Source organism: Festucalex cinctus, chromosome 19, assembly GCF_051991245.1.
Source record: "Festucalex cinctus isolate MCC-2025b chromosome 19, RoL_Fcin_1.0, whole genome shotgun sequence".
Lineage (NCBI taxonomy): Eukaryota > Metazoa > Chordata > Actinopteri > Syngnathiformes > Syngnathidae > Festucalex > Festucalex cinctus.
The window spans coordinates 9,892,687-9,920,386 of NC_135429.1; the positions used below are offsets into that span (position 1 = coordinate 9,892,687).

A 27,700-nucleotide genomic window follows, 5' to 3' on the forward strand; every position below is an offset into this window, starting at 1 on the left:
ATGACATTTTTGCACTCATTTCTCAGATTTTTTTTGTGCACATGCCTACTCAATTTGGTCAGTTTGAAAAAAAAAAAAAGCTTTTTTAAAAAAAATAAATAAATAACATACTGATGAAAAACTTGCACACATTTAATTATTTGTGCCATGTTTTGGGTATTTTGGGACAAAAAAAAAAAAAAATCACCCAAAAATTATTTTATTTAAATTCTTATGATATTCTGGTCTTGAAACTGTTAAAAAAGTTGATGTGGATTTTGTCAAAAAAAAAAAGAAGAAAAAAAACATGAAATTAGTGAGAAAATGACTTTTTCTTTGCCAAATTTTGTCCAAAACAGAAAATTAGCAAAAAAGAAAAAAGGTTTATTATTGGTCTTGAAACTATGCATTATTTATTTTATTTTATTTTTTGCAGGATTTTGTACAAAAAAAAAAAAAAAAGCTAAGAAATCAGAAGAAAAAAAATTACATTTTTCATGTATCGGTCTTCTTTTCCAACCTTAAGAAATAAAACTAACAAATTTAGGAGGATTTTGGACACAAAAAGCTGTGAAATTAGTAGAAAAATGACATTTTTCATCTTAATTCATTTCATCTTTGTTGAAGAACTATGCTCTTAGAACATGTGTGATAGTATTTTGGCGGGCTAAATTCAGAATTTGTGCAATATTTTGTACAACTTTGTACAAAAAGCAAGGTTTTTTGTTTTGTTTTTGTTTTTTGTTTTTTTAGGACAGATGAAAAACTACACCCTTTGAATGCATATAGGAACATTTTGGGGGTGCAAATTTGAGAATTTCCAGCATATTTCATAGGCTTTTCAATGAAAAAAAAAAGCTTAGAGTTTACCATTCCTCTCCCAGGAAATAACAGAAAGAGAAATTATCAGCTCTCCACCTCTTGACGTGCAGCCACAACATGTTTGCAAGGCCACGTGCGTGCATGTGTACAGCCTGATGCGTTTGACCTCGTGGCCCAATAAGGGGGGCTTCGCTTGCTTGCGTGGGTGGTTTGTGCCAGGTGTGCGGTGGGCCGGCGTCCAGGCAGATGGCCACTGGTGGATGCTGCAGAACTGCAAGCCAGTATGGGGCTAACACCGGCTTGTTTATACAGTGTGGCTTCATGTGAGTGTGCATCACAAACACAAACACGCTCCTGCATTCTTTGTTTACCTTCCAGTTATTTCCCCTTTACAAACACATCCACTCCAGCCTGACCTGCTAAATCACTCCCAGTATTGATCGCGATGAACAATTTTGCACAAATAAAAAATACAAATGCACTATTTATGCTATCACCTGCATCATTTGCACCATAACAGCAACACCATCTGCGTGTGTGTGTGAAAACAATATTCCCACTGGCGTCCAAACACGGCCGGGAACCCGTTATACTGTTGCACACAAACACACAGACAGAGGGAAGCAGCCCACGCAGAGCCACTCACACAAGAATGCATCTTGCAAAAAAAAAAAAAAAAAAAAAGATTTGTGAATTTTCAATCAAAATGCATCAAAATCAATGTTTTAGTGCTGTTGACTTCTTGGCCATAAGCATCCAAATGCACACATCGAACCTTTACCCATCCATTTCAAGGCAATATTATGACAAAAAAAAAAGAAACAGACTTACACTGAAAGGAGTCGGAGATTCCCACCATGCGGCACGTCGGTGTGTGATTTGCGGGGCGGTTCTCGGGAAAGCCACCGGTGGCGACTCCGGAGCTCCGCGTCCAGACGGAGGCTCACTCTCAGCAGCGTGTACTTCCCAAAAAGTCCCTATGGTGGATGGAGGGAGCGAGGGAGGTGGAAGGGGGGGGGGGGAGGCAGAAGTGGGTGACAAGGAAGAGGAAAGGGGAGGGGGGGTCAGGCAGGCAGGCTGGTGAAATCCGTGAAAACGTCGATGAAGCGGGGAGGACTGCTCGCTTGACACTGCTCGTGGTTCTGTGGCGATTTTCTCACACGCGCTGCGCTTGGTGCGGAGGAGCAGCGGCGCTCTGACTCCGGGAGGCTGCGCGCATAGCCAAGTGGCGGGGGGCGGGGCTAAGAGCAGGGACCAACCGTGTGATTGGACCATGCTTATTCTTTAATAAAATCATTCGTAAATAATAATCATTCATCCCATTAGGGTCACTAGAAGAGGAATTTTTGGAGAGTAATTAAAGTCATTAAAATTCAATGAATTACAATTAATATAATTACTAAATGAGCATATATAGATTATACTATAAATCTGACATAACGTAAGTTTCCTCCTTAACAGTAGTTGGCGCTATACTGCGGCAGTCAGCAAATTAAAATCAACGCCAGGAAGAAACAAAGGTCTTTATCTATTTTTTTTTTTTTTTTTTTTGACATTACATGAAATGAAATTCCATTTTTCAAAAGTACTACAGGTGTTGATTCTCACTATCAGTGAGTACTCAAAAGAGTGAATCTGAAAAATGGCATCGAACATCTGTTATTTATTACATATTATAAGTTAAAGGGATACTTCTTGACTCATTAAACCATTTTCAGTTGTGAAAAGTTATTTTGTCCAGAATGAATTTGATAACTTCATCATTTTTCATGTACAATTAATACCTTTAAAAAGTACATTTTCTACTTGCTGTCGACTGATGATGACATCACCTGTGCTGAGGAAGTAGGTAATGGCCAATCATGGCTCACCTGTTTTCTGGGTGCGGTTAGTAAACTGAGCCATAATTGGTCGTTACCTACTTCCTCAGCAAAGGTGATGTCATCAATCAACAGCAAGTAGAAAAATTACTTATTAAAAGGTACATTAAATAATAATGACGTTACCACATTAATTATAGACAAAATATTAACTTTTTTATGCTGAAAATGCCTCAATGAGTCAAGTAACCCTTCAATATATGATTAAAATATATTGGTAAATTCTATTTTTATAGTGTAAAATAAATTAATTAAAAACAACAATTTGTCAAAACAGTATTACCAAAATTAACCATATCAATAACTCAATTATATATCATAAACAAAATTAACATATTTTATATATTTTACATCCACGTTACATATTTTCGCTTGTATTTTTTACTTGGTAAACCACATCTGCAAATCTGCCATTTTTCAGTTTTAAAAAATCAATTTTGCATTCGTTTAATGAACAAAGGAATGGAGTGGAAACCAACGTGATGTTTCCTTGCAGGAGGTTTCGAGCCCAAGAGCTGCGTCACTGATCATCTGCTCGGGAATCATATTGGAAGTCTAAGTGGGGAATTATCACTCATTACGCCCGCGCTGTGGCGTGGACAAGAAGCAGCCGGAAGCTTGAGGGCGTGTTTGACTGCTGCGTGTGTCCGTCCACTGCGCACTCGCGCACAAATTCATACACGCACGTCGCCGTGCATGTGTACGCCTGGGCGAGTGACCTAAGGCAAACACCGGCCGCACCATCTGGAAGTCATCTGGACCGCAGAAGCTGGTGCGAACACTAAATCCATTAGCACTCGGCCGTGCTCGCTAAGGCTTTTTTTGTAGAAACGGGTACAAGAGTTACTAAAAAATGACAATTGCTGCAAAAGTAGATTTTTTTTTTTTTACCTAGCAGGCAACACAAAATCACACATAAAAACAAAAAATGAATTTTCCTCGGAAATTCTTTTAATCATTTAGCATGATAAATTTCTGCAAAATCATAAAAATGACACCCAATTTCCACTAACAAAGAATGACTAGAAAAACAATTGCACAAAAAATCCCAGCAGAAAATAATTTCACAGAAAGTACCGGTAGTTGGGTAGCTAATTAGCAGAATGACAAAATATTTGTCACCAATTTTTATGCAACTAAATATTTAGTTATCAATCTGTCAGATGACATAAAAACATTTTCACAAAATGAATGAATTTATCAGCTCCTTTAGGTACACGACTATGCAACATTTCTACATTACTACGTAGATTACTACTGTATTTACTCTTAGATTGCCCTCTAGTGGATAGGAATGGAACACCATCTGGTCCTAGTTACGCAAAAACCACATCACCATGCCGATAGTTTTTTTTTTTTTTTTTGTTATTGTAAATACGGGGATGGTGATAATTTGATCCTTTCCACACACCTGCCACAATCAAAGATGTCTCGGATTAACTCCAAATAAACTTCAGATGTTCTAGCAGCAGTCCCATCCCAATTATAGGGGTGTGCACAGTTTTGCAACAATACCTTCACCTCTCAATTCTTTTTTTTTTTTCATTCGAGTTGTACAGGTCACATTAATGTTGGAGAACGTTTGAAATGATTTCTCAATCTATTTTTTAAATATATCACTGGGGTGTGTTGACTTTTTATACCCACTGCATGTCCCAAATTGATGTCTTTGTCATATCGTAGGCCGAGTGAGACACTTCGACCTGTCAAGCGAGCGCTTTTCATGTACGTGAACTATTCATCGGCTTTTCCCTCCCCGTTGGAGCGTATTGTTCCCTTGGCAGCGTCTCCGCGGGGAGGAAGATGACGCCATTAGCGGCAACGTGTGTGCCGCTCCTCTCCTTTTCTTGCCGTATGTCGCCTCGTCAACATGCAGACAAAGATGTCAGGAGGGGGGCGGCACAAGATGATAACATTCGGCGGCCCTGAGAAATGTCGCCGGCTAACTCAATAATAAACATGTCAGCGTCCCAACGAAATGTTATGGTGGTTTGTCAAGATCGTTTGCAAATGATTTAGTTAAAATAATGCAAAAATTACCAATTTCTACAAAAGTAACGAATTAGAAGCATTACGCATACATTGAATTTTTTTTTTTTTAATTAGTAACATTACAAAAATACGACATTTCCAAACTAAAGAAATAGTAGGTTAACAAAAAAAAGGGGAAAAAATGGGGAAAAAATTGAATATTAAAAATTACATTAAAATGACAGCTAATCTTGTTCAAAATAATTATTATTATTGTGCAAAAATGAAAAACAAATACAAATTAAATCTTTTTTTCACTAAAGGAAATCATTTGTTGGATTATGCAAACAAAAAAATGTTAGGTATTATCAGTAAGATTACCCAAAAACAACAAAATTAAAAAATTAAAAAATTACACAACTCATCGACAACTGCAAAAAATAAATAAAATAAAAATAAAAATATGACCGGATTGAAGTTGCACAATTAGGTAAAAATGACATAACTGATTTCCACAAACATAAAGAACCAGAAAGATTACACAAAAACAACTAATTTCCACAAAATTAAATAACTCGAAAGATTACAAAAAAAAACTTATTCCCATTTAAGTAAAGAATTAGTGCGATTTTGCAGGATATAAACATCCAATCTCCACAAAAGAAAACTTAAACCCCAAAAACTCATTACCACCACAAAAGTAAACAATCAATAAAATTACAACAAATAACAGATTTCCACAATACTAAAATTGTAATACTGTAACATTATTTACAGGCTTACACAAAGTATCTACGTTGCTAAAGATTTAAATGGCCATATTACACAAAAAGTACAAAACCAATTTCCACGAAACTTTAAAACAGTATTTTGCGGTGTTCGCAGGCTCCCTCTAGTGGTACGCAAAAGAATCCCTAGGTACAGTTTAGTTTGATACATTCGCATGTCATATTTGAGGACTGAATTTAGTGTCGTTTTTTTTTAGGTCATACAAATTGAGAACCACTAAGCTACACGAAAGGTGTCATTCCCACCATCCTTTTAAGCTCCTCCCCTTCAACCTTGACGACGCCCCCGGGCCGTCTTTGGAATGACACTTGTTTACTGTCAAGCGTCCCCTTTGCCTCGCTGTGTGTGTGCGTGCGCTTGTTTTCCTCGCCCTGGGGTGCGCCAGCTTCGTGTCACAGGTGGCCGCCCGGTAGGTGGCAAAACGCAGGAAGTCTGCTCGTCTGTGTGCATGTGTATCGCACGCAGCATGCTTCCCCTTTTCGGAGGCGAGGTATCCTGTGCGTGTGCGTGTGCGCGCACGTGAGTCCGATCGCACAGGGCGCTTGACTTCCAGGAACCCCCCCCCACCCCCTGGCAGCAAAAACAGGCGCTGTGTGTGTTTCCTGCTGCCCCTGCAACATTATCGCAGGACGCACACACATACACGTTTGTTGGCTCTTCCCTTGCAGGTTTCCTCCGCGTTCGCGCCTGCGGCCGTCAAGATGTTTCGCTGCGATTGTCGGGAGAGAAACGGCGTCCATGCAGCCTGGTGTTGATTTTGTTTGTTTGTTTGTTTGTTTGTGTGTGTGTTTGTTTTAAGTTGGTTGTGCAATTTTCATGTTATGTCACATCAACTTTTCACACCTGATATGGTTTCATAGCATTCATTGCAAATTTATGCTTTGAGGAATTTGGCTGTGTCATTTTTACATAATTGCGTAAATGAATTAATGAAGGAACTAAAACTTTTAATTCCTTAAAGGGGAAGTCAACCCAAAAAACATTTCTTAAATATGGCATTCTGGTCAATATTGCGTTATTGGAATATGAGTTAAGCGGCAAAATCCAGTCGTTTTCATCAATATCAGAAGGCGGCCATTTTGCCACTTGCTGTCGAGTGAAAATGACATCACAGTTGCTCAAGACTCAAGTAATAACCAATCGCAGCTCAGCCTCAGAAAACAGGTGACCTGTGATTGGAAGTTGCCTGGGCAATTGTGATGTCATCTTCAGTTGACAGCAAGTGGCAAAATGGCCGCCCCCCTGAGATGGATAAAAATGGCTGGATTTTGCTTCATAACTAATATTAATCAGAAATAGTGAGGTCACATCATTGTCAGGAAATGTTTAAGGTTGACTTCTTCAATGCAAGTTCATTTTGTCGTTTTTGCATTTGGCGCATACGTCTAGCAAGCTAGTAATTTGATATGTAACGTTGCTATTTAACAAACCATCATACTGAAAGTTTAGTGTCCTTAATTGAAGACATTTTTTTTCTGCAAGTCGGATATGTAATTTTTATATAAATCTGATAGTTAAACGAACAATGTTTCGTTTCATAGGAAATTGTTTTTTAGTTCTTAATCCTGGCTAAAGTTTTAATGAAAACAAGTTATGTCATTTTGTGTAGTCCGGCTAATGAACTACCATATAAATTTAATTCTATGGAAATTAAGTAAAAAAAAATTTGGGGTGGAAATTGGTTAGGTTGTTTTGGCACAATCTTGTTAACTTACAAATTTACATATGAAACATTTCTTTAGGTTCAGGTTAGGTCAAATAAAATTTGCTTCGTGGAAATCTGTTTTGTCGTTTTTACATCATCCCATTATTTAATAGGGATGTAATGATATCCAAACATCACGATATGAAGCTCACAATACGATAATTATCACGATATTGCGTGGAGGTTGGCGATACAAAAAAGGGTCACAATATTGTAAGAAAATTAGCTCATACTAAAAACAAAACACACAATATTGTGCTTTTGTGCATTATAGCAATGGATATAAATAACCTACAATCTTTAATAATACTTAATATTGAGGCACTTACTTGCTAATGCACGCACACATTTACTTCCTCCACGTTTTGACTCGGTTCACAAACATATTACATGATCATTAGTGAGGATTTGAAACATAGAAGGGCCAAAACATGCCTTGTGAAAATTAAACTGTACTAAAAAAAATTAGCCACCTGAGGGTGTTAGAACTGCACAAATGACAATCAACCCGACTTTTTCTTTTTTTTAATAGATCGTTTTTTTAATATCGTGACTAAACGACAATGATATCTTGTAGCAGTTTCAATATCTCAATATCACGATACTGCCGGTATCGTTACATCCCTATTATTTAACATAGAAAATATTTTTTTTGTAGAAATTGTTTAGGTCATTTTAATATGATCCCAATAACTCAAACAAACAAATTAAATGCTTCTTTTGGCTCGTTATTTTTAATAAATGCTACTTCTGGATGTAAATCAGTTTTGATATTTTTATGTCAGCTCACTAATTGTAAAACTAAATTTATTCATGGAAATAGCTGAGCTTGTTTTTGCATAAACCTGTTGACTCACAAACTATCATTTTGTGCGTGTCTGTCATTTTTTGCATGATCCTACATATTTACAAATTAAGGGAGTAAAAGTTTGGCTAAGGTAGAAATCGGTTATGTTGAATTGACGTAAAACTAATGCTTGGTGCATGTAAGTCTCGCACATACTTTAAAAAAATAAAAAATAAAAATTAAAGCCAAATTGCTTTCATTTTTGGGTACATTTGACATTTTATAGAGAAAAAAGGCTCACATTTAACACTTTATTTAAAAGTGTAAGAACGCAATAATAAGTTTGCTTTGGACCTTGACATTCCGACAACACAAAACCAACAAGTCATGATATTTTACAACAATCTATGTTTTTTCCGCCTAAATGTCGTGTTATTTATTTCAACGGATAACATTCAGTGTTGGAAGGCCAAATTCCTGCGTGGTGGCACAAAGAAGTGACATGACTTGACGGGAGAAAATTACTTTGCGGGCGGGTAAAGTAAATCCTTTTGGAGATGGCAATTTGCGGCCAAGGTGATGACAACTTTTTTTGTTTTCGATGCCCTCAATTCATTCAGCCCGACTTGAATGCTTGATGAAAAACAAGCAGGGACACAAAAAAGATAGAGGCCACTGGTTGTAATTGAAAATTGAAAGGCCCGGCAAGGTTAATTGGCAAGAAAGAAAGCCAGGCATTTAAAAATAAATAAATAAAAATTTTGCCTGCACGCAGAATTAACCTGTCACAAAAATAATCACCGGTATTGTGGTACGTGGAGGACACGACGGCAAACAAATCAATTATGGAATTAGATATATCGTTGTCAAAAGTTTTCAAACTTCTACATTTGATTGTATGCAGAAGTGTCTCAAGGTTTTTGGCCAATAAAGATTGCTGCTAAAGCAAATTTACGTAGCTCGCACCGTGGACGATTCTCTCGACAAATCAGATCACATTATATTATATCCGAATTGATCATGTCATATCCTATTCCATATATAATACACAATATGATGCATTGCATCGTATTGCACTGCTACGCATCGGATTGTATGTTTTTTGTTTTTTTCTTATTTGGTATCATATCGAATCACCTTACATCGTATTCTGTCATATTGTAACCACACATCGCATACAATTTGGATCGTATATTACCATATTAATTTGGGTTCTATCGTAGTGTATCAGATGCTATTTCATTATATCATGCCATATACAATCCCATCTAATTACAACTAGTGTCCTTTTTCTATCATAGCCGTAGTACATTGCACCGCAGATATCCGTTCGGATATTTGATCATATCGTAGCAGATTGTTGCATTCGATCTTAACACGTCGCATCATATCACAACGTATCCTGTTATACTAGCACATTTTGTGGTATTCATCATAAATGTAGCTGTTTTTTTTATATATATTTATTATTATTTTTTACATATGGTATTAGGGATGTAACATGAAGCGCAATATCGTGATATTAAAACAATATCGTCGTCGTCATGTTCACGATATTTAAATGCAACACATCTGTTAAAAAAGGTTGATTTCAATTTGTGCAGTTCTAGCACGCTCTGATGGCTAGTTTTTTTGTGCAATTTAATTTTTATTAGGGATATTTTGGCCCTTCTATGTTTAAAATCTACACTAATTGACAGATGAAGGGGAACGTAAGATCCCTGTGAAGCAAGTCAATATGTGGAGGACCTCTATGTGTGTGTGCATTAACAACATAATATAATAATAATAACAGAATATTAATAAAACAACAATAATAACAAAACAATGCTTTTTTTAGTATGACCTGTTTTTTACAATATTGTGACCTTTTTTAAAATATCGCCAACCTCCCCCACAATATCGTGATAATTATTGTATCGTGAGCATCATATCGTGATATCGTATCGTGACATTTGGATATCGTTACCTCCCTATATGGTATATGATCCTATTGTTATATATCGACACTTTTTAAAATAATCACCTACGTCATTTTTTTTTTTGATTTAGGCCCAAAATAAAAGAAATTGCAAAAAAGGGATTTAGGCAATTATTTTAAGAGGGTGACGATATGACAGTTTGTATTGCATTGTTTATCATGTCCTACCTAACAGTTTCCGTAAAAACGTTAATATCTTCTAAACAATGCATTGAAATATGAATACCCACGTCGCTTCGCCATGTGCTGTGATTGGCATGGATAGCGCCCAAAACTCCCTCAGGCTTCATCCATCATCATCACCCACCTGGCTAGAGCCCCCCCCCCAACCCTCCGCCCACCTCCCCTGCAAAAAATCCTGGTCCAGCTGGCCCCCGCCGCTCGCACACACCTGATATGAAGCGATCAGTCATCGGGTAACGAGCGGGCTTTGGCGGCCGCCCAGCTGGGGCCTGTTGCAACAATGGCCGTCGGTGGGCATCGAGGGAGGACGGGATGTGACGGGTGGGGGGTGGGTGGCGCAAAGCCCGGGCGCACCTCTGATGGATTGATACCAGGTTGGGTGGGAAAAAGTTCAAACACAAATTGTGCTTTTCATGCAAATGTAATAAAAATGCAAGAGAAATAGTGGGGAAAAGTTAGCTAAGGCTAGCTAGGCGCACCCCCTCTCCTCCGCAAACATCCTTGAAAAAATGTCAAATCATGGCTCATTTTATTGGATTATGCGAACATGATTAAAAAACATATTAGTATATTAAAATATTAGCCACCACAAGCTCGGTGCACCCCCTTACCTCCACACACACTCTTGAAAAAAGGCTAAAACAAAGCCAATTTTAAAAAGTCTGTGCTATGCTATATCGTAAAAAATGTGCTCAAAATGTGATGAAATTGTTTTTAAAAGTAGCTCACACAAAAATGTGAAACAAACGTTAGTTCATTTAACAACATTATGCATAATTATGCAAACTGATTAAAAAAATACACGACAACGCACTGAAATATTCAACGCACCACCACGCTTCCATAAATGCCTTCACAAAAATGTCGAAATAAAGCCATTAATATGCAGTGGGTTAAATTATGCCAACATGATCAAAATAAAAATTAAAAAAAATTCCTTTTTTTTTTTCTAAACCACAAACCAAGCGCACCCCCCAGACCCCCCCAATCAAAACATAGCAAATTTAAATGCATTGTTTAAACATGATAAAAATGATCATGTTTTGAAATTTTGTTTACAAACGAGATGCACCCCTTTCCCCTGCACACCCTTTCAGAAAAAGTGAAAATAAAGTTCCTTTAAATTACGTTTATTCATATTACATCATCCAAAAAGGCGCACCCCCGCTTGCCCGCATACCTTGAAAAAAGTTTTTTAAAAAATAAAAAAATAAAAAAGTAGTCCATCATGTTTAATCATGCAACAAGATCAAAAGTTGCGACAAAATATAAAAATATATTTCTGAATAAGCATAGCGCACCACTATAAATGCACACCCATGCAAAAAATGCAAACAAGCTTATTTAAAGGCCTCTTGTTTAATGGTGAAAACACCATCGGAACGTCTTAAAAAATATATAGATTTTTTTTATATTAGCTACGCACACTGATAAAATGTAGGAGGCTAATTTATTTGTATTTTATTCTATGCGATTACAATGTCTGTGACTGACAGGAGACAAAGCGCCCTTATGGCTCCGTTTGAACTGGTGTAACCTCGTCGCCCACTCGCACGTGTCGGACACGCGCGAGTGTCATTAGCGGGTGTGGTTGAGGGGGGGGGGTCACTCATGGTTGGGGGGCGTGGGTCCATGCGGGCACGGCATTCGTTTGTCAGCGGAGAGGCAAACAATTAGCGGCGACTCATACGTTCCATTGCGTCTAACGAGCTTGGCCGGGTCACTTGGGGGTGGTTATGGTGGGCAGTTGATCATGTTCATGCAAAACATATTGCAACGAGCAACTGAACGTTAGCGTCAACTGTGTTAAATAGACAGAAAGGGATGCAACAAACACAAAAGAGTGAAAATTGAGTAGAGCCACGCTATAGGACGAAAAAGCGCACACACGCGTTGCCATGGGACCACCCTGGACCACCCTCATGCCCCAATGAGATCATTATTTGTGCCAAATTGCAATCAAAGCTCTGAAAAACACTTGACAACGAGCGCCCCCCCCCCCCTTCTTTACCCGACTATTAACTCAACGCGCCCCACCGTGCATTTACATTCATTAAACATGCAACATTTGTTTTTTACAATTACTATTTTTTTTTCCTGCCACTCCATTTCAACAACGACCGTTTTTCTGTACAGCGGAGTAGCAGAACCGCACGATAGTTACAAGGTGATTTTAATATTTACGATTTTAATACTTTTAATACAGACAAAAGAATCAAGTGGTCAAGAATAATAAAGTGTTTTCTTCATCAGGGTTCATTCAAGGTTGTAAAACGTGCAACGACGTACAGAAAAGCGACACTTGCTACTTCCACACATTCTGACTCTGCTCATAGGCAGTAGCGATGTAACGATATCCAAACATCCCAATACGATATCACGATATGAAGGTCACGATACGGTAATTATCACGATATTGGGGGGAGATTGGAGATACAGAAAAAGGTCACAATATTGTGAAAAAAAATAGCTCATGACTTGTGAAAATTAAACTGCACTAAAAAAACAAAAACAAAAAAACAAAAAACTAGCCACCAGAGGGTGCTAGAACTGCACAAATGGAAATCAAACTTCTTTAACAAATGTGCTGCTTTTAATGTCATAACATAATGACGACAATATATTGTGGCAGTTTTAATATCGCGATATCACAATATTGCCGGTATCGTTACATCCTTAATAGGCAGCTCACGGTAGTCACACTCCTGTCTACTGGCTGTGTCTGCTTTGACCGGCGAAAGGAGGAGGAGTTCATATGCGGATTGAAATGTTACTGGAGTGGACATTATTGTCACAAAATACTCTAGGTTGTATTTTGGAAATTTCTACAGAAGGTGATTTATTTTATTTTTTTTTAGTGGAAGTTATGTTTATTTTCAAATGTTTTTTTTCTGAGGAACCCATGGCACCCCACTGAGGAGTCCTCGAATGTGGACCTTTTAGTTTGGTCATGTTACTTTTAAACATGTCTCTTGTTTACAGATACAACTAAGAAAAGTGGATGCTAATCTATCCGTTTATTCTCGTTTTTCCAAAAGAAGAATCGATAAGAAAATCGATAAAGAATTGAATCGTTATGCAGAATCGAAAATGGAATCAGAATCGTAAAAATCTTATCAATTCACATCCCTAGTAATCAGGGGAAATGCTTTTGTAATACACTTTAATGCAAAATTAAAATAAATCCAATGAGTCGTTTGAGTAATCGATAGATTAATCAATTCTAAAAATATTCAATAGTGACAGAACAAGTTTCATCTTCCAAGTCAAATCCTCATTCAAAACCCTAACCTAAGCTTGAAACCCTAACTTAAAGCCCAACATTTCCATCCAGTTACTACGTTCAAATGGCGAGACATCAAAGTGTGTCCTCCGAGACAAACAGCCGCTTGCTAAAATAATGTGCATCTTTTGAAAACGTCTCCCCGCTTCAATTAAATAACATCCAAAGCGCTCGTTTTCCTTTCCAAGGTCCGATATGTGGAGAATCCTTTGGACGTTTGCTAGCGTGATGGCCTTTTATGTGAGGGGGCAGCGGGTGGTGAGGGGCTTCATTAGTATTTGGCATCCTTGGACCGCGGCCGCTTTTGGCAATAATGGACCACCGGGCGGGCGAGGGTGGGGGGTGCGGGAACCTTCCCCTTTTAAAGCATTTCAAAAGCCATTAGGCGGCATGCACGCGTGTGTTTGTGTGTGTGTGTATTAAATAGTAAAGAAAAAGCAGACAGCGATGAGGAAGGACGCATCTACTGACGAATGTTGCATTTTTTTTCTCCATTTGTTTAATGGGCTCAGATCATGTGACAGACTTTCAAGCAGGCTAACCTTCGACTGCTCAGATTCAAAGTACTTAAAACCCTCCTTCAAACCCTAAAACCAGGCTGGCCTGAAGCCTTAAACCAGTCCGAAAACCTGATCCTTGTTCCAAACACTCAATTAGGCTTCAAACCCTAACCAGGCCAAAATCCATATTTAGAACATTAACCCTTGTTCAAAACCCAAATTAGTCTTGAAATCCTGTTCCTTGTTTAAAATACTAAAATATGCTTCAAACCCAAACCATGTTTTGGAAAAATGTAACCAGGCTAAAACCTCAATTGGGAACCCTTGTTTAAAACTATACCAAAGGCTTGAAACCCTAATTTTAAAACCATAGCCATAAAACACAAACCTTAAACCATAAACCAGGATCAAATTGATATTAAACCCTGATTCCAGTTTAAAAGCAGAACAAAGACTTGAAATCAGAACTTGAAACCCTGAACACGGCTTGACACCCTACTTTGTAACCCTAAATCCAGGATAAAATTACAAATCGACCTTGAAATAAGGCTTAAAAGTCTCATTTGAAATCTTAGCCATTGTTCAGAATTCTTAATTGAGTTTTACATGGTCTTGAACCCCTCATTTTAATCCCTAAATCTGAATTGAAACCCTAATCTGAAACATAAAGCAGTCTTGCAAGCTAATTTTGATGCTAAACGAGGCATAATTTGACACCCTGTTCCTTTTTTGAAACCCTAAACAAGGCCTTAAACTCCAATTTTGAAACTTGATCCTTTGATACCCCAGCGTAGGATTGATTGAAACCCTAATTTTAAGCCCTTAATCAGGCTCGAAAACCTACTAATTTGAAACCCTAACACTCGATTGAAGCCTAATTTGAAAACACTGAATCTTGTCTGAAACCTTAAACCAGGCTTGATTAAACCCTTGGCTGTAACTAGAGCTGCATTCAAGACACCTGTGAAATCAGACGCTCAACAAACCAAACCACCAATCGAAGCATCTTTCTAACCAAACAATGAGTCTTGAACCCAAGCTCCAGCACCGAATCCCCAACGACAACCCCACACACCACATCCATCCCATCCTTTTTAATAGAAAGGCGATAAGATTGGTCACGCCAACAAGGATTTACGCTATCTGCCACATCGACGTTATCGCCGTCGCTACCGCCATATTTCCCAGACGCTGTCGATAACCATCGTGTCGCTAATCAACACAGTTAATTTGTTTCTTATATTTTTAGCCGCATTTCTGCGCTGCCGTCGCAAAAAAAAAAAAAAAAAAGCCTTGGCGGTTTATCAGATTGCCCAAAAAAAAAAAAAAAAAAGCTGGTCTTATTACGAGTCGTCTTATCTGTCATATTTCCTGGGCGGTAGCGCGGCGGCGCTTCCAAAATGGGACTAGCGCTATCTGGCGCGGAGCTGATGAAGGGGGGAAATGAAATGATTGCGATTAAATCTGACCCATATGCTACGCCGCTGTGCTAGTGTGCGCTGGCAGAGCCCAGCGCTACTTTTATGCCTTCGCAGTGGCGGGACGCAACTAGCATCTAGATGAAGGCGTCAGGCGGCCCCCGAAAAGTGACAACACGGGAGACCAATCGCTTGAAATTGGTAATATTACATACTTGTTATTTCACTCTGGGGCTGAACTGCATCCTGCTGTTCGACGTAACCACGCCAGCACAATGAAGACAATAAAATGCTTGAATGGGTGTCAAAAATACGACAAAAATAAAACTGATTCAGGTTGATGTTGTTCATAAAGAAGCTCAGGTTCCAGGCGGGAAAATTGCTCTGGCCGGAAATCTCTTTTACAATGAATGGGGGATCCGGGTTAGTTAGCTGAGATTTTAGGATGGGGTTAATATTAGGGTAGAATTGGGATATTGTTAGAAGACTAGAAGACTAAAAGAAGACGAAGACGAAGAAGAAGAAGAAGAAGACGAAGATGAAGACGAAGACGACGAAGACGACGAAGAAGAAGAAGAAGAAGAAGAAGAAGAAGAAGAAGAAGAAGAAGAAGAAGAAGAAGAATGGGTAAAGCTAGAAAGTAAGCATAAGGCAGAGTGAGGTTTAGGTTTTGAGTTTGAGTACAGTTTGTGTAGATGTATGGGTTTCTTAGAAATTGTTTGGGTTCAGGTTCAAGAGCAACAAAATGTTTCAAAGGGTATCATAAATGCCACAATCCAGAAAACTGGAAAAGTCTGAATGGTCCAACTTTCTATTAATGATAACAGATTTAATGGAAATGAATCATTTCCAATTGTCATGTTTAAAATGGATGTTTGTTCAACGTGACGATTGTAAAAACACCGGCTGACATCACTCGCTTCCATTTCTTGCACTGGCGTCTCTACAGCGAGATCAAATAAAAAGAGAAATTCGCTTTTGTCCCGGTGGCGGAAAAGGTGTGCGAACGATTGGCATAATTACACGGCTTAAAATGCAAATCCACAATGTGCTTATTAATTCCATTCTGCCCGTTTCATATGACTGACTGCACTTAATTAAATCAGATTGATTAGAGCCTTTTTAGTCCCCCCCCCTCTTCTTTACAACCACATAATTATGACGAATAGCGCCACTTGAGAGGGAACGTACTGCCTGGTGTTTCTTTCTTTACTCGGGGATCGCGGGCTGCTTCAAAACCTCTGCTGGGAGCCGCACTCCAATCACGGAAACTTTTCCGTCTGATTGCGGCATTTAATGTTCATTAATTGTGCGGTCATTCAGGTTAGCTGGAGGATACGCTTAGGGTTGATGTAGCATTAAGTGTACGCTGAATTTGAGTTAAGTGAATTTCGGGTGGAGTCGAGTTGGGATAGGGTCGAATTAGGGTAGGATTAGTTTCACAGGTTAGAATTCATTTAGGGTAGACTCAAATTCCTCAAGCAAACAGATGCGGATGCTTCTGCCAAATTCTAAATTGCCGCACAGTTCATTTTACGCACCGTGGTAGGATTCAGAGTTCTTTCAAACGGATTCAATTAGCACGCAAAAATGTGATTTGGCAATCCTGAGACGTGTTGCTTCGGATAATTCCGTGTCTTGGAATCACAGCTCTGAAAGCTTTTGTTTGTGTAAACATTTTTGAAATGCCAGAAAAAAACTGACATACTGTAACGTGTTTTCAGCGCTCTTGAATGATCTGAAGGCTGATCTGGACAATCTCAAGAAGGAGTCATGCCATGGTGGCTACGGCAAATCCCAGCATCAACTCTGCATTGCCATCCAAGATCAACAAAAATAAAGCATTGTTGACATCTAAACAAATAAACAGGACGAGGTCGTCTTCTCGAAACTGTCAGACACATTTTACCATCGGGGAGGGGGTGAGGGTGGGGGGGCTACATCACCGCCATCCCTCCCCCTCATCTCACTCACTCACACGCACATCATACAGTTACTAAAATATTAACTCGATGTGTTTTTTAGTGCTGCCAGATGCCCCGACATCTAGCTGATGGCTTCACACTTTCACACAAGCGTGACACGACACGCACCCACAAATTCCCTGCCCCCTCTGAGACCTTCTTCCAGCTGTTTAGAAAGTGCAGGGATGAGGCGGAGAGGGGCTTGGGGGTGGGCGGGAGATGTGAATATTCCCTCTTCAATTCCCATAATGCACACATTCATAAAGACCACCTCATGCTAATGCCTTCAGCCTCAGCTAACAGGCGCCTTATATCTTTTTTTATGGACACTGCCAAGTGCCAAATGTCATTTGGGTGAAAATTATTTATTTTCACTAAATTTAGTGTAATTGCAAGTAATTGAAAGAAATGAGCAACTTTACGCTGTTTTTTTTGGTTTTGTTTTGTTTTTTGGTTCAAATTGTTCATGGGTAAAAAAGATGTTTAACCAGTCAAATTTATGCCTGGTATTTTTTTTCTTTTTCCCTAAACTTTGCACACAAAAAAAGAAAGAAAGAAATCAGTCATTTTTGTTTTGATTTTTGTACATGAAAAGTGTTCATGGATCAATGTGACCCGTTTGCATGTATGTTTAACCATCCTGAAAAATCCAAAATGTTTTGCTTGACATTTTCTTTTTTTGCTGAATTTAGCATAAGTGAAGAAATTGTCAACCCTATTCTATTTGTGCCATGTTCAAGGCTCAATGTGACCATCTGAAAGTTTCACCATCTAAAAACTCAAATCACCCCGTTTTATTTTGTCTAAATATATTAATTTTGTGTATTAAGTAGGGAAGTAACGATAAGCGCGATATCGTGATATTAAATATAGTCGTCGTCATGTTCACAATATTTAAATGCAACACATCTGTTCTAAAAGTCAGGTTGATTTCCATTTGTGCGGTTCAAGCACCCTCTGGTGGCTAGTTTTTTTATGCAATTAAATTTTCATTAGGGATGTTTTGGCCCTTCTATGCTGAAAACCTACACAAATTGTCAGATGAAGGGATAAAGTCAGTATGTGGAGAAACTCAATGTGTGCGTGCATTAACATTATAACACAAATAATAATAATAATAATAATATTGCTGTTATGTACAAAAGCACAACGAGGCTTCCTGGCTCGATACTTTAAAAGCCCTCAACAATTTTTATCCTAGCGCATAGTCGCCATTTAGCGTAACACACCTGGGGGCCAATTTACTGCTAGCGTAGCATTACAAGAGTCGCGCTGTTAAGTGAATACCAGCCCTTGCTTTTCGTCTTTTCTAACCCCGCTGTTGCAATTATCCACTCGGCGGTCAAACGGTGGCTGACGTGGCTAGCTAGTTAGCTGTTAGGATGCTTTTTGGGGGTGTTGGGCAGATCTTAAATAAGTGACAGCTAAATAATAGTCTACAGGAAGCAGGATGAAACAAGCGAGTTAAGGATCACGCGGCGTATTTATGGGCATCGTAAATGATTTTATTTTCATTTTTCCACAGCAATAAACCCTCAAACATTCGGCCCATGTGCTCCTATTTTTGCTAATTGTGAAGAGGTTAGCCATGCATTACACAGATGAGCTGTACGGGGGCCATTTAGCATTAGTGCCTCCATGCATCTTAATGAAGTGATAAATTCTCAGCATACTAATAAAGCGGCTGCACTATATATGAATGAGATGCCTCTGCAAGCGTGGGAGAAGAATGCAAATATAGATGGAGAGTGCATGTTATACATAGCAAGTATGGATGGGAGTGCATGTGGTGTGTGCGTGAGAGAGAGAGAGAGAGAGAGAGAGAGAGAGAGAGTTAAAGAGTATTAAGTTAAAAGTTAAAAAAAAAATTAGCACCTAACAGCAGTCTCACTGATCGACAAGAAAACTGGTGGACATGTCAGGACGCACGAAAAAGTCTCAAGGCGCCACCGCCGAAAATGAATAGGAAGTCGGCCATTTTGATTTGAAGCAGTCAATTTGATAAATAGAGATAATTTCAAGGATTTGTTAAAAAATAAAAATAAAAAAAAATAAAAAAGAGCCCCCGACACAATTCCACGAATTAAGATGAACTTTGATGTACATCTTTACTCAGACAAAATTCACCAAAAAAGTCTCAAGGAGCTGTGCCTGAAATTGATCAGAAAATCGGCCATTTTGGGCAAATTGCAAAGTTTGATCATAATTCTGACCATTTTCGAAGTTAATTTTTTTTTTTTAAAAATAGCACCTAACAGCTGTCTCGCCGATCGACAAGAAAATTGGCGAACATGTCATGACGCACGAAAATGTCTCAAGGCGCCACCGCCGAAACTGAATAGGAAGTCGGCCATTTTGATTTGAAGCAGTCATTTTTGGAAAACTCCCAATATCTTCTCAGGGACTCGGTAAGAAAAAAAGATGAGCTCCTGAATAAACACGAATAAACACAAAATTTAATGGATATCTTGACGAAGACAAAATGTTCAAAAAAAAAGTCTCAAGAGCTATACACAAAACTGAACAGAAGTCAGCCATTTCGTTTCAAACTGTCATTTTGGGGCAAATTCCAGGGCTTAAAAAAATTATGATTCAAGGAAATGTTGTTGACCAACATGTCAAATTGTTTGAGCAATGCTGTTGACAACGGTGAAAAATGTGTTCACCCAAATCATGATAAGAGTTATCATCTCTAAAATGTATTTTGTAGAAAAGTCACTAGTGTAACGAAATGTTATGAAAGGTCACTAATGTGAAGATATCAAAGCCCTTTTCTCTGAAAAAACGACGCGTGTGAACAATGTATGAGCTGCAGACAAAAGGTAGATCGTACATTGAGCATGTATGATTCCCTCTGAAGAGCTGCGCAAAGATCATTGCGGCTCTCCTCCTCCCAGCGGGAAGCCGCAGTAGCACGCGGCGAACAAAAGAACGGCTGCCTAGACAGCACGCTGGCACCCCCCCCCCGCCCGCCCGCTCGCTCGCCGTCCTCCATCCATCTCGGGCGTGTTAGCGATGCTATCGCGCTAGCAACACGGATGACAATCTGGAGGCGGAAGGTGCTGATCAAAGATAAATTTCCCTCCCCGCCTCACCTCGCTTTAATTACGCCATCTGTGTCGGATGTGGCGCTTAAACGGGTAGAAAAGTGGGGGATCGATCCCACGTGATGCTCCATTTCATAGGAACGTGACTAGATCATATTTTGTTTATTTTGCATCTCGTCCTTGCAATGTTGTGGACGTGCACAACTGTGGACTGAAGTTGAGAATTGGCATTAAGCTATAATTGTGTGGGAATGCTGAGCATTCCCATATATGTTATTGTGATTTTTATTCTCCATACTTTTTTGCCACGTAAACTCCCACATAATAATTTCAATTTGCATTGTTCAAATTTCAACTAGCTTCAAAAATTCACACTTCCCGGGATATATATCATGTGATTCCACATTACTTACAATATTTGCACAATTTAACATTTAATATCAACCTTTCCCCATTCATTTTCAATGGGATAGACATTGAACTTTTTCAAAGCATCACTTTCCACGCCCACTTCCATACATATAACTTATCATCATTACCAGGTGTCTGATACTGCTCGGTGGCGTAGTTGGTAAAGCGCAATGTCCAGTAACCAGGAGGTTATAATTTCACAATTGATCTCTCAATTTACTTCATAAGCATTCCACATGCATTCAAATCTTAGCATTCAGCATTCCCACACAATTTCTCCAGAAATTGCACTCAGTCTAGTCTTTATATGTGTGACATCAGTTGTAATCTTGGATCTATGTTTGACTGCATTGTCCTCGTTTATTACTTACGATATATATAATTTCTATTAAACCATTTACACATAATTTTAAAGAAAGGTCTTTCCTTTATTTATTGTAAGAATTTTGGAGCTGTATTTCAATGACTTTTCAAATGGAATTTTCGTCGGCATTCCCGGCACATTGGAAATTCTCAGGTGCAGTAAAATTTCGGAATTTCAAGCCTGATTTTGATCGTGCGACTTGATGATCAAATCTTGAATTTTTCTAAAATTCAGAACCTGAAGCTAGCTTTACTTAGCAACATGAAATTCAACATCACAAGTAGACGCAAAAAAATAAATAAAATAAAAAAAAGACTCAAGAAGCCATGCCTGAAAAGACACGGCAACGCCGCCATTTTGGCGGCCATTTTAGTCTCACTTTTATGGTTGAAAAAGTAACTCTTACTTGTGGCCAACTAGGAAGGAATCTGCAGTTTTGGTCATATTTATTGTATTGTATTGTATTTTTGTCGTAATTGCAGCAGCGTTTGAAGACAAAATTAGAAAATAAATCGAATCCACGTTCAAGGAAAACACGGAGGAAGGGTGGGCACCAACCTCCCCCCACTTGTGCCAGATGTGCGGCCCTGCTTTACGAGGCGGTGCCAGCGTGCCGAAGAGGCGCACGCCATTAATCTCCTCCTTGAGGGACGCCTATATTACACTTTTAAGACTCCCCCCACCACCCCACTTTTTTTCCCCGACACCATCAATCGTCCCATCTGCCTCGCCGTAAAGCCTCCACCTTTCTCCTCCTCTCCTCCACACTTTCTTCTGTCACTTCGTCTAATTCATCGGCGCGCACCAATTTCCCCCCACCCACCTGCCAGATGTGAAGCCATTTCACGGGGGCCTGCCGCGCTGATCACGCCATTACGATTATTGACTGTATTATGCCAAGATGGCAGCGCGTTTTAGTAGAATCAAGCCTTGGGGGACGCCCCCCCCACTCCAAAACCGGGCGAAGACCGCCACTCAACAGACAGAACAACACATCCATATTCCCCATTGAAATGTCATTTATCCATTACAATTTGAACCAAGATAAGTGGTACTTTTATATTACAATATATATATATATATTACAATATATATATATATATATATATATATATATATATGTATATATGGGAAATTGGGTTGCCACTTTGGAGACCCGTCAGGCTTCCCATTCTATTTAATAATAGACAATGCAAAGAAATGAAATTAAAAAATAAATAATACAAATAATAAATTAATTAAAATAAATTAAATACACACTCGTGTACGTATTCGTGTATTGATGTGTACCTGTACTTTTAAAAATGTAATAATGTGGCTAAAAGGAAAGTAGTAATTGGTATTTTTAAGGGCGACATATACACCAAGTCTTCGGGTACTATTTTTGGGGTATAAATTACTAATATAGGCAATGACAAACATTTTTGAGGGCCCATAAACATTTTTTTAAGTGCCTTTCCCACTCACTGGAAAATATTAAAATGTATCAAAACACACTTAAACTCATTCAAACTAATTTTTAAATATTTCATTAGCACCTGCTCTCACTGTCTCACAGTCAAGAAAAAATGGAGACCATAATATAACATCACTTTGAAAAAAGGAAGACTCACTCACACAGTTCTCTTGCTTCAAGCTGTTAATTTGTCACTCGCAGTTGGTTTGCTGTAAAATAGGCACAAAACAAAAAAAAGATAATTGAACAGTGACTGTGTAAACACCAATCGTTTCATCTAAGAAACGTCTGTTAGCTTGACGCTAACGGAAATTAGCACAGATGTTATGGTAATGCTAAATCTTCAAATTGCTACTTTATCACATTGAACAGCTACCAAGAGAAATATATGATATAACATGAATCTCTCTCTTGCCTCTTCTTCTTGCTTTTAATTATCGGCATCAAGCTCAGTGCTGCCTGGCGTGTTGTGGCACTACCCGGTACTGCACCAAAGGTGCGCAACTCTAAATTTGGACTGTGGTGCCATTTATACCCCTTCAAAGACGCGTAAAGCTGAACTTGCTAAAGCTCGACTTAACCTTCCTTGCAGGTGCTCGTCCACCTGTGCCCCCCCACCCTCATCCTCCTCGCATTCTCCATGTGTGATTGATGCGACAGCTTAGTGGGGCGACAGAGGTCGGACGGGAGATTGTTTCAGCCCTTCGCTGCTCTTCTTCCTCCAAGCTCGCTCTTTTTTTTTTTTTTTTTCCCCCTCGTCCACCACCTGGAACGTCTCCAAGAGCTCGTTATATGGCGGGCCCACGTGTAAATGGATTCATGTTCACGAATGCTAAATGAACATTCTGCTTGCCGCACCAAAAAGGACGAGGAGGAGAAGACAAAAGGAGAGAATGGACGCCAGGAGGAAATGCAAATGGAAGAAAAAGTCAAGTGAGGTGACGGCAGCCATCTTGTAGCACTCAGCTGGGACGGCGAACAGATGGACGCCCACCCCAACCCCCCACCCTCACCCATGAACACCACATAGAAAATTAATCATCTTTACTAAACTGGAATACACACACACATACAGTGTACCCTGGCATACTTGAGGTTTGGAATTTCGTGAATTTGCCAATTTGCAGATTTTTTAAAGGAACCGATCGTCTGTTTTTACTTTATTTAAGAAGTGCAGAACTGCCAATGTGTACGCAATGTACTTGCAAGTTCATTCAATCGAGGCTAAATGCTAAAATCTTAGCATTTTTGTCCTGTATACCACGGATGAAATCATGCACTGTAGAAATTAAGAAATCATAAAAATTCTGAATAAACAGTTTACGAACTTAACTAATGAATGTATTTGTATAATTCAGGACATATTAAAAAAATAATAATAAAATAAATAAATAAACTTTTTTTTTTTTACTTGCGCATGGGGAAAAATGCTAACTATTTAGCATGCTAAAAGTAATGCTATGTTATGTTATGCTAAAAGCACAATTAAACTGATTTACAAATGTGTTTAAATTTACTTGCTAGTGCGTTCAAACGTATTTGCCATTCATAAATGTTTACTTTGCAATAATTCGATGTTTCCGTATGTAATACAGTGGTTAACTTATTTGATCACTATAATATATGAAATATTGCTACATTCATTTGTATTAAGTATTGTTTATATAGCGCTATTTTGATTTATATCAAATCTATTATTATGATGTAACTTGTTGATATTTAGCTAGTGAAGTTTTCATCATTGTATATATTTTTGTACATTTTCATTTTTTAAAGGGCTGCAGTTTGTTTTTTAAGACATTTTTTGCCTAGTTACATTAGTTTTATATCGAACGCTATGCTAGCAATTTGATCTTATTCATTATTCATATAATATAGTTATTACCACAAAATTGTGAATCAATGTTGACAGACAGCAGCTTCTATTTATTGATGTATTTATTCATTGTGCTATATTTGATTATTTATTGTCTAAAGTGCATTCTGGCCACTAAGTGCTAGGCGAAACACAAATGCATGATGGGAGTCGACCACAATGCTTCCCACTGGATTTCTTTTTATGCGTCTCAACACGCAAGTGGCTGAAAGCGCAATTACATCACAAAGAGCAAATTTCACCGCATGGACGCTGGCAGCCATTTAGCCAAAAAAAATAAATAAATAAATAAATAAAAAAAAAAAAAAAAAAAGCCAGCTCGGTTTGCCAAGACGGAAGCCATTACTGGTGGCGTTCTGGAGGTGCGTCTCAATCGGCGGGGGTGCATCGTCCCTCCCGCTAGAAGTTGGCGAGGTGTGCCGCCACGCGGCGAGCGTTACTTAGCGGTCGCTTATTGTGGTGGTCACGCTGCGTCCCGTATGGCGGCAAGTAAACGCAACAGCGTGCGAACGCCGTCTGGCCAAACAGCTGCCGCAGCGCCGCAATTTTAGGATGCCTTCCAAAAAAAAAAAAAAAAAAAAGGAAAAGTAGAGAGCCCGGGAAGTAAACAAGCTGTTTGGCGGCCGCATGTTTTTTGCTTGGTTTTATTATTTAGCCTTCATTTGGCGACATTGATAGTCGGCACTGTAGGAAAAGAAAAAGAGGGTAACAATTCGGAGAATAAAACATAAAAATATTAAGCAAAATATCCAAGAATAAAGTCACAATGCTATGAGAAAAAAGTTGGATAATACATTTAAAAATCAAAGAAGTCAAAATGTTATGAGAATTCTTTTTCATATTACACACAAAAAAAAAGTCTTGGGTCACAATACTATCAGAAAGAAGTCACAAAGTCATAATAAAAAATAGAAGTCCAGAGTTCAAAGCAAACATGGTGAATAAGCATTTAGCTGTTATGCTGCATGCAAATGGTCTTCTCCGGGTACTCCGGTCTCCTCCCACATTCCAAAGACATGCATGGCAGGTTAATTGGGCGCTCTGAATTGTCCCTAGGTGTGCTTGTGAGTGTGGATGGTTGTTCGTCTCTGTGTGCCCTGCGATTGGCTGGCAACTAGTCCTACTGCCCAGAGCCAGCTGAGATAGGCGACAGCACCCCCCGCGACCCTTGTGAGGAATAAGCAGTCAAGAAAATGGATGGATGGATGCTGCATGCAAATGGCATAAGCTACCAATAGAATGCCCCCCCACCCAACCCAACACTTTTGATGAAGGTCTTTTAAAGCATTTCTATGATATTTGTTTTTTCATATCTTGTTCTTGCATTGTATATGTTCTTTCAGGAATTTTACTAAGTGACGTTTTATTTCTTTAATTTGCTTTTAAATGTCTAAAATGCGTTTGTTTGCAAATGTCTTTAAATGTATTTTGAACGATGTGAAGGACATTGAGTCATCTTGTGTATGAAATGCGCTATATAAATAAAGCTACCTTACCTATTAAAGGTAAAGATTACTTTACTTATTGTAACATAAGGAAAAAAAAATGACTAAACTATAAAATTATATATATTTCAAGAATTAAGTTATTGTCTTGCAAGGACAGTTGTAACAATACAAGTATGAAGTTGTGGTATTGAAAAAAATATATTGTAATGCCATCATAATTATGCTTTTAATGCGACAAGGGAAAAAATGTGAACTCACAAAAATAAAGTTATGTTATATTACGAGAATAAAGTGTTAAGTAAATTCAAGCCGAATCAGGCAAACCCCTGACACACAAGTTCCAAGTCTTCCTGGCTGGCATCGTTACGACGATATTGTTGTACATAAAATCTCTACGATGCAAATCGGAATAATTATTAATCGGCACTGTGGTAAAAGCCTCATAAAGCGAGCCTATGAGGCGATATACGAGCAACAACGTCGCATTTGGCAGCGGGCTGCACGTAGCTGGCCGAGGAGGCGCCTGCTCAAAAAAAAAAAAAAAAAAAAAAAACTGGACTGGACAGCTTCTTTCTGGTTCCACTCATTATGGCCGCTGTGTTTTCCTTGTCTGAAAGACATCGGCATTTGCCAATCATTTTGGAGTTTTATCCATCAAGGTTGACCAATCAAATCACAGAAAATAGATCCTCGCTCCAAAGAGACCGTAATGCGAGCCAGATCGGTCTTGGCATCCCATCGCGAAAAATGTACAGGCCCAAATTATGTATGTTTTAAATTATTAGGTTAAGGATGTGTTTCAACAAAGATGCAATAATGCAAGAACAAATTCAAAAGTTGTGCAATCATGAGGAACTGCCATCTTACAGAAATTCATTTTGTATTGTATCAAATTGAGGATCACAAAAACTGAGTCATAATCTAATGATAAAAACGTAACACGATAAGTCATAATACGATATATTCCGATAAATTTACAAGAATAGTCTGAATGGTATGATGCAAAAGCACTGAAATTGTGAGGAAGAAGTCATGCTAACGAGAAAGATATCGCAATATTACAAGATAAAATTTGTCATTTAATGATTAAAAAATGACATTGTCATGTATTCTAAGAATGTTAAAGGGTACTTAACTTATTTAGCCCATTATAGCAATAAAAAGTTAATATTTTGTCTGTAATTAATTTGATACTTTCATTATTTTTCACATACAATTAGTACCTTTAAAAACACATTTTGCAACTTGCTGTCGACTGAAAATGACATCACAAGGACTCATGTGACCAATCACAGCTCACCTGTTTTCTAGGTTTGCTCATGTGACATTCACAAGCTGAGCTGTGATTGGTTACCTGAGCCCTTTTTTTTTTATGTCATTTTCAGTCGACAGCAAGTTGCAAAACATGTTTTTAAAGGTACTAATTGTAAGTGAAAAATAATGAAAATATCAAATTTATTATAGGCAAAATATTACTGTTTGACTGCCAAAAATGGCTAAGTAAGTAAAGTATCCCTTTAAGTAGCAAAATAAAATGCTATTACGATTAAATTCTTCCAAGTTAAGACTAAAGTTGTAATGTTTAGAAAATAATTATGTCCTAAGAATAAAATTGTTATGCTACGAGACCGTAACGAACAGTTAGAACGGAGCAAAAGTTAGAATATTGTAGAAAACGCTCTAATCAAAAAGTCAGATTCATGAGAAAAAAAAAGAAAGTCATGAGATAAAAGTACAAGATGAAAACATTTTCCTTTACAAAAATAACTTGGCGGCGTTTCCGACTTGCACTGAACAAGTCCCGAATACTGCGGCAAAGCTTCTCTGCGTCTTCTC

At 38.5% G+C, this 27,700-nt stretch overlaps 2 protein-coding genes across 2 annotated transcripts in view; both read right to left on the bottom strand.

The window, feature by feature from the left end:
- runx1t1 (RUNX1 partner transcriptional co-repressor 1) overlaps positions 1–1,778 on the bottom strand; it is a 49,557-nt gene extending 47,779 nt beyond the window's left edge. The window contains exon 1 of the mRNA XM_077506300.1: positions 1,633–1,778. Within this exon, the coding sequence (XP_077362426.1) occupies positions 1,633–1,660 (28 nt within the window). The 5' untranslated portion in view covers positions 1,661–1,778. The remainder of the gene's footprint in view (positions 1–1,632) is intronic.
- Positions 1,682–27,700, bottom strand: part of triqk (triple QxxK/R motif containing) — a 128,758-nt gene continuing 102,739 nt past the window's right edge. Inside the window, exons 5-6 of the transcript XR_013280045.1 lie at positions 22,704–22,749; positions 1,682–1,778 (exon numbers count right to left, since the gene is read on the bottom strand). The gene's annotated coding sequence lies outside the window, so the exon portion shown is untranslated. The remainder of the gene's footprint in view (positions 1,779–22,703; positions 22,750–27,700) is intronic.